The 11262-nt window shown below is 45.6% G+C and overlaps 1 protein-coding gene across 1 annotated transcript in view; it reads right to left on the bottom strand.

Moving 5' to 3' along the window:
- Positions 1-3371: 3371 nt before the first annotated feature.
- The window catches only part of rnf220a (ring finger protein 220a), a gene marked incomplete at its 5' end in the record, with an annotated part of 118212 nt that continues 110321 nt past the window's right edge, over positions 3372-11262 (bottom strand). The window contains 1 exon segment of the mRNA XM_084327639.1: positions 3372-6508. Coding sequence (XP_084183765.1) covers positions 6437-6508 — 72 coding nt within the window. The 3' untranslated portion in view covers positions 3372-6436.

Genomic DNA, 11262 nt, shown 5'->3' with positions numbered 1-11262 from the left:
TGTATCTGCCTGCTAGCTGCTATATCTTCCTGCTAGCTGCTATATCTTCCTGCTAGCTGCTGTATCTTCCTGCTAGCTGCTGTATCTTCCTGCTAGCTGCTGTATCTTCCTGCTAGCTGCTGTATCGTCCTGCTAGCTGCTGTATCTTCCTGCTAGCTGCTGTATCTGCCTGCTAGCTGCTGTATCTGCCTGCTAGCTGCTGTATCTGCCTGCTAGCTGCTGTATCTTCCTGCTAGCTGCTGTATCTTCCTGCTAGCTGCTGTATCTGCCTGCTAGCTGCTGTATCTTCCTGCTAGCTGCTGTATCTTCCTGCTAGCTGCTGTATCTTCCTGCTAGCTGCTGTATCTGCCTGCTAGCTGCTGTATCTGCCTGCTAGCTGCTGTATCTTCCTGCTAGCTGCTGTATCTTCCTGCTAGCTGCTGTATCTGCCTGCTAGCTGCTATATCTTCCTGCTACAGTAGCTGCTGTATCTTCCTGCTAGCTGCTGTATCTGCCTGCTAGCTGCTATATCTTCCTGCTAGCTGCTGTATCTTCCTGCTAGCTGCTGTATCTGCCTGCTAGCTGCTATATCTTCCTGCTAGCTGCTATATCTTCCTGCTAGCTGCTGTATCTGCCTGCTAGCTGCTGTATCTTCCTGCTAGCTGCTGTATCTTCCTGCTAGCTGCTGTATCTGCCTGCTAGCTGCTGTATCTTCCTGCTAGCTGCTGTATCTGCCTGCTAGCTGCTATATCTTCCTGCTAGCTGCTGTATCTGCCTGCTAGCTGCTGTATCTGCCTGCTAGCTGCTGTATCTGCCTGCTAGCTGCTATATCTTCCTGCTAGCTGCTGTATCTTCCTGCTAGCTGCTGTATCTGCCTGCTAGCTGCTGTATCTTCCTGCTAGCTGCTGTATCTTCCTGCTAGCTGCTGTATCTTCTTGCTAGCTGCTGTATCTTCCTTCTACCTTCTGTATCTGCCTGCTAGATTACCGAATTTCCCCAAGGGGATCAATAAAGGAATATCTTATCTTAAATGCTGTATCTGCCTGCTAGCTACTGTATCTGCCTGCTCTGCTGTATCTCCCTTGTTAGATTTGAATGGAATTTGCATACACTGAGTCGGACTGTTTATATCAAAATTAACATTTATTTACAATAGACAGAGGTCTAACAGAATGAAAAATGAGAGGGGGGGGGGGGGGGGGGACACACACACACCACCTCCCTCGGTCCTTGCCTGCTCAGCGCCATCCACTTTGCCACAGATAAAAGCTTACAGCCTGTAAGTTACACAGGGTTATCAAAAGTTGTGACGTCGCCATGCCTGTTGCCTGGCCCTGGAACCTATCTCTGGTCACCTACAGTAGCGACCGACAGCCTTCTCTGAGATGGTGTCCCTCCAACTTGTCTGACTACTGAATGATGTAATGATGAAAACATGTTGTCCACACCAGTCTCCCTGTGTGTCATAAAGGTTAGACAAGGTTTTTCTATGTAGTAATTAGTCTCTAATTTTTTTTTTTTTTTAAACATACACAAACATAACAACATACAATTAGATATACAAGCATTAATTAACAGTACACATCCAATGAAATCACCATTTAAATAAATGTATTATAAGAGATATACACCTAATACTTGTTATCTAATACCCTACACACATATGCTCTCGCTCGTTCCCCCCCCCCCCCCGGACCCCCACTTGGATAATCCATCCATTATCATTCGCTCCTAACCAGGCACTACAATTCTAACCACATTGCAATTTTGGATTCACTGACAACCAAAATTCTTGCTGTAGATATTTCTAGATAAATCACATCGAGATATGTAAGAATCCAAACCTTCCGGCACATTTTTTCCGGTTGAAACCATCGTGATGCTATCAGCTTTTTAGCCGCTGTGATACCAGATAAAACTAATCTCTTTAGCTGTATAGGGACTGCAAACTCAAACATCATTCAACAGCAATACAGAGGGGTGTACAGGTATATTCAGAATTAAGAAATTTGATAATTGCTGGGACACTTCTTTCCAGAATATCTTAACTGGTGGGCAATCCCGGCACATTTTTTCCGGTTGAAACCATCGTGATGCTATCAGCTTTTTAGCCGCTGTGATACCAGATTAAACCAATCTCTTTAGCTGTATAGGGACTGCAAACTCAAAAACATCATTCAACAGTAATACAGAGGGGTGTACAGGTATATTCAGAGTTAAGAGATTTGATAATTGCTGGGTCACTTCTTTCCAGAATATCTTAACTGGTGGGCAGTCCCAGTACATGTGCATAAATGTACCCTCATCCCCATTTGTACATAAGGAGCATCTGGAGTCTTGTTTAAGACCCATTCTGTTCAGTCTTATAGGAGTCAGGTATGTCCTATGAATATAGTTAAGATTGATTTGTTGATGGTCCGGGTTACGTGACGCAAGTCGAACATTTGCCCAGGCTTCTTGCCAATCAAAATTTATTTCCAGGTCTCCATGAGCCTTCAAACATAACAATAGCTGTGCGTAAAAATAATATGTGGAACTGGTGAGATTACATTTTTTATGTATTTATTCATATCTACAAAAACCCCGTTTGTTGAAAACGTCTCCTATGTAAATGTGTGTATGCCCTGCTTTTCCCATTTAGGGTATCTTATAGGTCGTTTTCCAATCACGAGTGCATTGTTATTGAATAGGGGAGTATGACTATGCCATTTATGTGGGTTAGAATATTTTTTTTGTGTTTCACGCCATATCCGGTCTCTAATTATTTTCATAGAAATTTATGTCTATTTTGCTCTCTATTGCAGACTGATAGGATACAATAGTGATTCCACCGGTACCCTGTTCAAGAACGCTGTTACATTTTCTGTTCTTTATATGTATACACTGATAAACTAATAATACACTGATAAACAAATAATACTGATAAACTAATAATACAATGATAAACAAATAATACTGATAAACGAATAATACACTGATAAACAAATAATACACTGATAAACTAATAATACACTGATAAACTAATAATACACTGATAAACAAATAATAAAACTGATAAACTAATGATACTGATAAAATAATGGCACTAATAAACAAATACACTGACACACTAATAAACGAATAATACACTGAACACACTAATAATACACTAATAAACTAATGATACACTAATAAACAAATAATACACTAATAAACAAATGATACACTGATAAACGAATGATAACTAATAAACAAATACACTAAACGAATGATACACTGATAAATGAATGATACACTAATAAACTAATAATACACTAATAAATGAATAATACACTAATAAACCTGACGTCCTCCGGAAAGGAGTCCTGCAGGCCGCACTGAGACAAAGAACAAAAAGACACGTGGATTTCAGATTTACAATCATTTTAATTAATGTCAAATGTAGTTTACAAACGGGAAAGACACGTACCATTTTCAAGATCATATACAGTACAAGACACAAATTCCTTTTTGACACAATCATCTTGTGCAATTTGTCATCTTTGGGGTTGAAATCAAACTGTGTGGTTGTGGGCGGCACAAGGCCAGCGTGTGGCTGAGGCGAGACTTCTGTAAACCTAAACCTTTCAACACGTCGCTGCCAGTTTCCACCACTAGCCTACCTGCGCACGACTATCTGAGCTGAAACAGGAGAAAAGGGTATTTTAACTAAAGAAAATGTAAATATCGTCGTTGTGAATCATTTAAATCTGAGCTGAAACTGGAGAAAAGGGTATTTTAACTAAAGAAAATGAAGATATTGTCGTGGTGAATCATTTAACTCGTCCGCAACTCGCCCCAGAATGGTTTCTCTCTTCTGACTGTTAACTGCATACAGACATGCATCTTTCTGAAGACTAAAGAAACATTTGAGCTTGTGTGTCCGTTTCAGTCCTCATCTCCGTCTTTGTCAAGTAGACCATCAACGTTAAGATGATCGCCTTCAGACAATGGTTCTTTTGTACTTCGTAAGAAAGAAAAACCCACATGTACTGAGAGTCCAGTGATTTGTCAAGACGGAGGCTATTAAATCAGCAAATTATCCCCCCCCCCCTCCCATACTTTCCCATTGAAACACAAGAAGTTTTATTCTGTACACAGGGCTGTTTTCATTACGTCTGAACGTCGTGTCAGCTTGGTGAGCGGGACCGACTCTCGTGGGACCGGCTCTCATCGGTCCAACTCTCATGGCGCTTCTTTTGAGAAGAAGTTTTGTTTCTTTTGTCTTTTTTTCCCTTGGTCAGTTCTTTAAACAACAATACAGAGACGTCACATAATAATACATAGCTTTACAAACACAAAGCACACCACCATCCTGGCTGTTGATGAAAGGGGGGGGGGGCGTGTGTGACCGGGGGGGTTGCCAGTCATCCCCCTTTTTCCCAAGCGTTACCTCATTCATAGAAAACCTGCCCTTGTGGGGTTGCCAGTTTATTTATTTCTTTTTTTTATATTTCTTTTTTCTTTTCTCGCATGGAAAAAAAAATCTGTGAGACAGGTAGGGGTCTATATTTATATATATAAAAAAAGACTAGTTTTCTAGATTATGATCCAAGCGTGTTGTTATTCAAACTGAGAAGATGAAATGACGGTTAAACGTGAGTCAAACAAGCAGACGGCGATCGCAGAGGGAGTCCAGGGCGTGTTGGGTGCTCCTTTTATTTTTTAAATAAGAGGGTTGGTAGGAAATCTTTCATAAATGAAATAGAAGAGAAAGAGGAAGAGAAGAGGAAAACAAACTAAAGAAACTCTCCTCCGCTTTTTAACTTTTCAATCAAATGCTTTTTTTTTTTGGGGGCACAACTCTAGTTCCATGAAAGAAAACAAAATGTACACGATCTAAACCCCAAACCTCTAAGTTTTGAGTAGTTTGTATTATTATTATTACTTAAATTCCTGTACAGTGTAATACAACTTCAACCTCGAGACATCAACATCTTTTTTTAAAAATACAGAAGGCTTCATTTCAGCCATTTTTTTTCTCCTAACATCCTGTTCCCCTCTGGCATCTCCTGGCACCTCCTGGTACCCTCCCCCAACAAACTAAAAACAAGGACGTTGATATTATATACTTCTCCTGTGTGTGTGTGTGTGTTAATGTGTGTGTGTGTGTGTGTGTGTGTGTGTGTGTGTGTGTGTGTGTGTGTGTGTGTGTGAGTGTGAGTGTGAGTGTGAGTGTGAGTGTGAGTGTGAGTGTGTGTGTGTGTGTGTGTGTGTGATCTCGGGTCATTTACACCCAACATTGTAAACATATATAGACTATAATACATGTGCTTGCACTGCATCTTGGGGAAAGAATTTTGGTTGACTTCACTAGTACACCACAAAAGAAATAAGGAGAAAGGAGAGAAGGAGAGGAGGGAAGGAACGGTGGAGAGGAAGAGGAAGAGGGAGGCGGAGTTGTGAGGTTCTAATCAGTTGGTTTGACAGGGGTCAACAGACCTGGCTGAACAGACCAGACAGAGACATTTCTCAGTCAGAAAAAAACACAAAAACAAACAGAAAAACGACTCTGAAGATCTGATCTGGCTGTTTCCTCCTGCGGGTGAGTCTGGCTGAGCTGCAGGTTAGTCCTCGTCCGGTAAGATCGCTTAACGAGCACCGCGGTGTGTGGTACGTCAGCCGTTACCACGGCGACAGAGTCCTTCTGGGATACATACGGTAGGCAGTTTCGGGCCTATACCACGCATCGCCAGCAGGTAGCGTCGAGGGGAGAGCGAGGCGTGTGGGCGGGTCTGTCGTTGATTGGCCGGGTGGACTGACAGGCGGTCGGTTCCGACCAATGGGGTTCGCAGTTTCCATGAGTGTTTTATTTTGTGTGTGATTTTCCAGCCAAGCAGTCAGTCGGCCAACCAACAAACCAACCAACCAGACAGAGGAACCAGTCATTCTGCAGAATCAGCCTGTTCATCAGTTCAGACACTCAGCTAGCCAGCTGTTCAGTCAGTAAATCAGCCACTCAACTAGCCAGCTGTTCATTCAGTAAATCAGCTGTTCAGCCACTCAGCTAGCCAGCTGTTCAGTCAGTAAATCAGCTGTTCAGCCACTCAGCTAGCCAGCTGTTCAGTCAGTAAATCAGCTGTTCAGCCACTCAGCTAGCCAGCTGTTGAGTCAGTAAATCAGCTGTTCAGCCACTCAGCTAGCCAGCTGTTGAGTCAGTAAATCAGCTGTTCAGCCACTCAGCTAGCCAGCTGTTCAGTCAGTAAATCAGCTGTTCAGCCACTCAGCTAGCCAGCTGGTCAGGAGTCAGCGTAGTCCGTTCAGAGAAGCAGGCTGGTCTCCGCAGGGCTCTTATCTACCAGCCAGAGGAGAGAGAAAGAGGGATGAGGAACAGCGGCCACGGAGGAGGAGGAGAGGAACTCAAGGAAGGATGGATGTCAGGAGGAGAGGAGAGGAGCGGGGGGGCGGAGGGGGAGGTGGAGGAGGGGTGTTGGGCTCTTCACAAGTAGACACGCCTCAGATCTCCGGGCGAAGTGATGGTGTTGCATTGTGGGCACAGCTTCTTATTTCCCTGTAGGAGAGAGCGAGAGAGAGAAAGAGAAAGAAAGAGAGAGAGAGAGAGAGAGTGGTTAGTTTGGTTTGTAATACAATTAATAAAAAGTGTATCATAGATGCAACACATTCTCGCATAGATTGAACCTGCTTTTCAAAATTAATATTGGGTTATTATTATTATTATTTCTAAAGGCTGATGTTTATGCAACATGTTGGAGCAAAACAGAAGACACACAGAGAAGAACAAGGAGGTTCTAGATACCATGGAGGTGACTGAAGCGTGGAGCTGTGGTTCTAGATACCATGGAGGAGTGCAGGTCAGTCTTAGAGACCTTCTCTTCATTTTCTCTTTGCCCTTCTCTTTATCTAGTGCCTTCAGTGAGCATCTCTCTCTCCCTCCCTCTCCCTCTGTCTGTACCCCCCTCCCTCTCTCTCTTATAGTGTTCCATCTCCAGTAAAGCAGCAGGATAATATGTAATGGTCAAACAGCAGGGATCTGAGCTGGGTGGTCCTCTATGATCTAACTATCTTTATGACTCTCTCTCTCTAATGATCCCTCTCTCTCTCTCTCTGGTGTCTACCATGAGTCTACAAATAGGGTCACATCTATACAGCTGGACTTCGCTAGATACAATTAAATTGGGACATTGTGAATCAAAATGGAATGGGGTAATCTGTGCCAATACTATTATAGTATTAATACTACTATACCTATGTGGATCTGGGAGGGATCTGCGTAAAGACAACAACAAGAGAATACATCATTTGGGTCACGGCTCAACAGTTCTCTCTGGTGTGAGGTTTTTGGAATTCTATCAGCCGTGGGCATGGACTGCTGCCAGCAGCTGGAGAACTATTAGGAATGTCTGACCACTAAGTGTGTCTGACTCTCGACCACCAGAACCTGCACGGACTCATGTCACGTATATCATGCCAGTTAAGGTACCTTGTTACTTTAAACTGTTTCTTTTTCTCATATTTTTATATTCATTGCCTATATTCATGTATTTCTTCTATTACCCTGCCCATACCTGTACCTCCCCTCCCCCCTGCTGCTATGACGCCCGCATTTCCCCAAGGGATCAATAAAGGAATATGTCATCTTTTGGTTCTCAAAATGTGTCATTTGTGAGGTTGTTACGAGCTCCAGACCCCCCAGGTCCAGCAGCTCCAGACCCCCCAGGTCCAGCAGCTCCAGACCCCCCAGGCCCAGCAGCTCCAGACCCCCCAGGCCCAGCAGCTCCAGAGCCCCCAGGCCCAGCAGCTCCAGACCCCCCAGGCCCAGCAGCTCCAGACCCCCCAGGCCCAGCAGCTCCAGACCCCCCAGGCCCAGCAGCTCCAGACCCCCCAGGTCCAGCAGCTCCAGACCCCCCAGGCCCAGCAGCTCCAGACCCCCCAGGCCCAGCAGCTCCAGACCCCCCAGGCCCAGCAGCTCCAGACCCCCCAGGCCCAGCAGCTCCAGAGCCCCCAGGCCCAGCAGCTCCAGACCCCCCAGGCCCAGCAGCTCCAGACCCCCCAGGCCCAGCAGCTCCAGACCCCCCAGGCCCAGCAGCTCCAGACCCCCCAGGTCCAGCAGCTCCAGACCCCCCAGGCCCAGCAGCTCCAGACCCCCCAGGTCCAGCAGCTCCAGACCCCCCAGGTCCAGCAGCTCCAGACCCCCCAGGCCCAGCAGCTCCAGACCCCCCAGGCCCAGCAGCTCCAGACCCCCCAGGCCCAGCAGCTCCAGACCCCCCAGGCCCAGCAGCTCCAGACCCCCCAGGCCCAGCAGCTCCAGACCCCCCAGGCCCAGCATACCGAGAGCAGGGAGGAATGTCCCGGTCCCTGTCGGTCCACTGTGATGTGTGGAGAGCGGCAGCAACGTGTGTGTGTCAGCGCTGCCTGTGTGCTCAGCTCTGTGTGTCATCAGTCATCCAGCCTCAGTCCACCACGTCTACTCTGTGTGTGTGTGTGTGTGTGTGTGTGTGTGTGTGTGTGTGTGTGTGTGTGAGTGAGTGAGTGACCGGGGGCCTCGTTCCACTACTCTTGTGGGGACTGAATGTGTATCCCATTAAGTGGACGGAAGGGAACAGGCTCCTCCCGGGGCAGTGTGTCTAAGTGTCCTTGAGCAAGACGCTTGACCCCGTGTGAGTGAATGGGCTTATTCTCAAGGTCCACAAGGCAAGTGAAATCTGTCACACACAGTGCAGCGCCCCCCTGGAGCAGTCTTTGGGGTTCAGTCAGTGCCTTGCTCAAGGGCACGTAGGCAGGGACGGTGGGGCACCTTAGATGTAATACCGGCCAACCATCCAGTCGCCAGCTCACAGCTGGAATACACCCGTCCTGTCAGTGGTGGGGATCAAACCGGAGACCTTTCGGTTACCGGCCGGCCTCTTTACCTCTAGGCCACCCTGCCTCCCCGCAGTCGTATGTATGAACGCAGGCCGTAGGGTCAGGGATTAGGAAGCTAATGTCCCCACAAGTGGTGAACGCATAGCTGTGTGCGCGTGTGTTTGCGTGCGTGTGTGTGTGCGTGTGTATGTGTGTGCGTGTGTGTGTGCGTGTGTGTGTGTGTGTCTGGCGTGGCACAGGCATGACAGAATGCCGAGACCACATGCCTGGAGTTCCTGGACTCCCAGGTCCAGTCCATAGGCCGCGCGTCCAGGACGTGCATGTGTGTGTGTGTGTGTGAGCGGGCGTGTGTGTGAGCGGGCGCTCTCCTGCGTGTTTGCTAACAGCTGTATGGCGTCTTGTCTGACCCCTGACCCCCATGATTCATATGCTTCTCTTCCTGTAAAGCCACTGAATAACCTCTGTGGAGAGTCCACTAGAGACTTAGGCACACACACACACACACACACACACACACACACACACACACACACACACACACACACACACACACACACACACACACACACACACACACACACACACACACACACACACACACACACACACACACACACACACACACACACACACACACACACACACACACACACACACACACAGGTGATCCGACGGGTCAGACAGAACTCACAGGCTGCTGCTAAGAGGATTTGTGGCTCCAGAATATTCTAAAGGTCTGCTGGAGTCTAGGGGTCGAGGAGCGGAGGAGGAGAGGAAGAGGAGAGGAAGAGGAGAGGAGGATGACCCTGAGGAGCAGGGTGCTTATAAAGGCTGGAAGAGAGATCTTTATAAAGGCTGGGAGAGAGATCTTTATAAAGGCTGGAAGAGAGATCTTTATAAAGGCTGGGAGAGAGATCTTTATAAAGGCTGGAAGAGAGATCTTTATAAAGGCTGGGAAATGGATCTTTATAAAGGCTGGGAGATGGATCTTTATAAAGGCTGGGAGAGAGATCTTTATAAAGGCTGGGAGAGAGATCTTTATAAAGGCTGGGAGAGAGATCTTTATAAAGGCTGGGAGAGAGATCTTTATAAAGGCTGGAAGAGAGATCTTTATAAAGGCTGGGAGATGGATCTTTATAAAGGCTGGGAGAGAGATCTTTATAAAGGCTGGGAGAGAGATCTTTATAAAGGCTGGAAGAGAGATCTTTATAAAGGCTGGGAGATGGATCTTTATAAAGGCTGGGAGAGAGATCTTTATAAAAGCTGGGAGATGGATCTTTATAAAGGCTGGGAGAGAGATCTTTATAAAGGCTGGAAGAGAGATCTTTATAAAGGCTGGGAGATGGATCTTTATAAAGGCTGGGAGAGAGATCTTTATAAAGGCTGGGAGATGGATCTTTATAAAGGCTGTGAGATGGATCTTTATAAATGCTGGAAGAGAGATCTTTATAAAGGCTGGGAGATAGATCTTTATAAAAGCTGGGAGATGGATCTTTATAAAGGCTGGGAGATGGATCTTTATAAAGGCTGGAAGAGAGATCTTTATAAAGGCTGGGAGATGGATCTTTATAAAGGCTGGAAGAGAGATCCTTATAAGGCTGGGAGATGGATCTTTATAAATGCTGGAAGAGAGATCCTTATAAAGGCTGGAAGAGAGATCTTTATAAAGGCTGGGAGATGGATCTTTATAAAGGCTGGGAGATGGATCTTTATAAAGGCTGGGAGAGAGAGATAATCAAGAAAAAAACATCATTGTGCCGTGCGGTGTGTTGCTCTCACTGCGTCTTGTGCTGTAAACGCAGTGCACCCTTCCTTCCTTCACAGCGGTTTTAAGTTCAGAGTTGAGGTAAACCATCTCAGATCAGATTAAAATGTCATCATGCAGCACAACGAGAAGAAGACTGACTTCTATGTAGATTCTAGAAAGTGTAGATTAGTTTCAAACGAAAAGAGGTTTGGCATCTAACCAGAGTGCAAATGTAACAGTAAAGTGCAATAGCAATATACAATGTATAGGTGATTAAACTGGGTATAAAATATATAAATTAGTACTACCGAGTAATAGTGCTAATCAGATGTATGTACAGAGTTGTAGTATTAATATGTACAGTGACACAAGTATAAAGACACTATGGTAAGTCATACTGGCCAGCAGAGTAACTGTAAGAGTAGGTAAGGGATATGTACAGATATAGTATCTCTACAGATATGTAACAAGAGCTATATGCAGGTATGTATAGACAGATGTGGATACATGATTATATATATATATATATAGTAAATATAAATATATGTATATATTTATGTTTAGAGTTAGCAGTGAGGGTAAGGTAAGCCAGTTTAAGTTTATGTATCACACATGTATTGTGTGATTTGATCAGTGGATTCAAATAAAGCATGTGCGGTGTGTGTGTGTGTGCCCACGTGCAGAGTGTGTGCCCT

The sequence above is a fragment of the Notolepis coatsorum genome (genome assembly GCF_963971535.1).
Source record: "Notolepis coatsorum genome assembly, chromosome: 13".
Classification (NCBI taxonomy): Eukaryota; Metazoa; Chordata; class Actinopteri; order Aulopiformes; family Paralepididae; genus Notolepis; species Notolepis coatsorum.
Note: the sequence above shows the minus strand (reverse complement) of the source record. Positions and strands in the feature narration are given on the sequence as shown.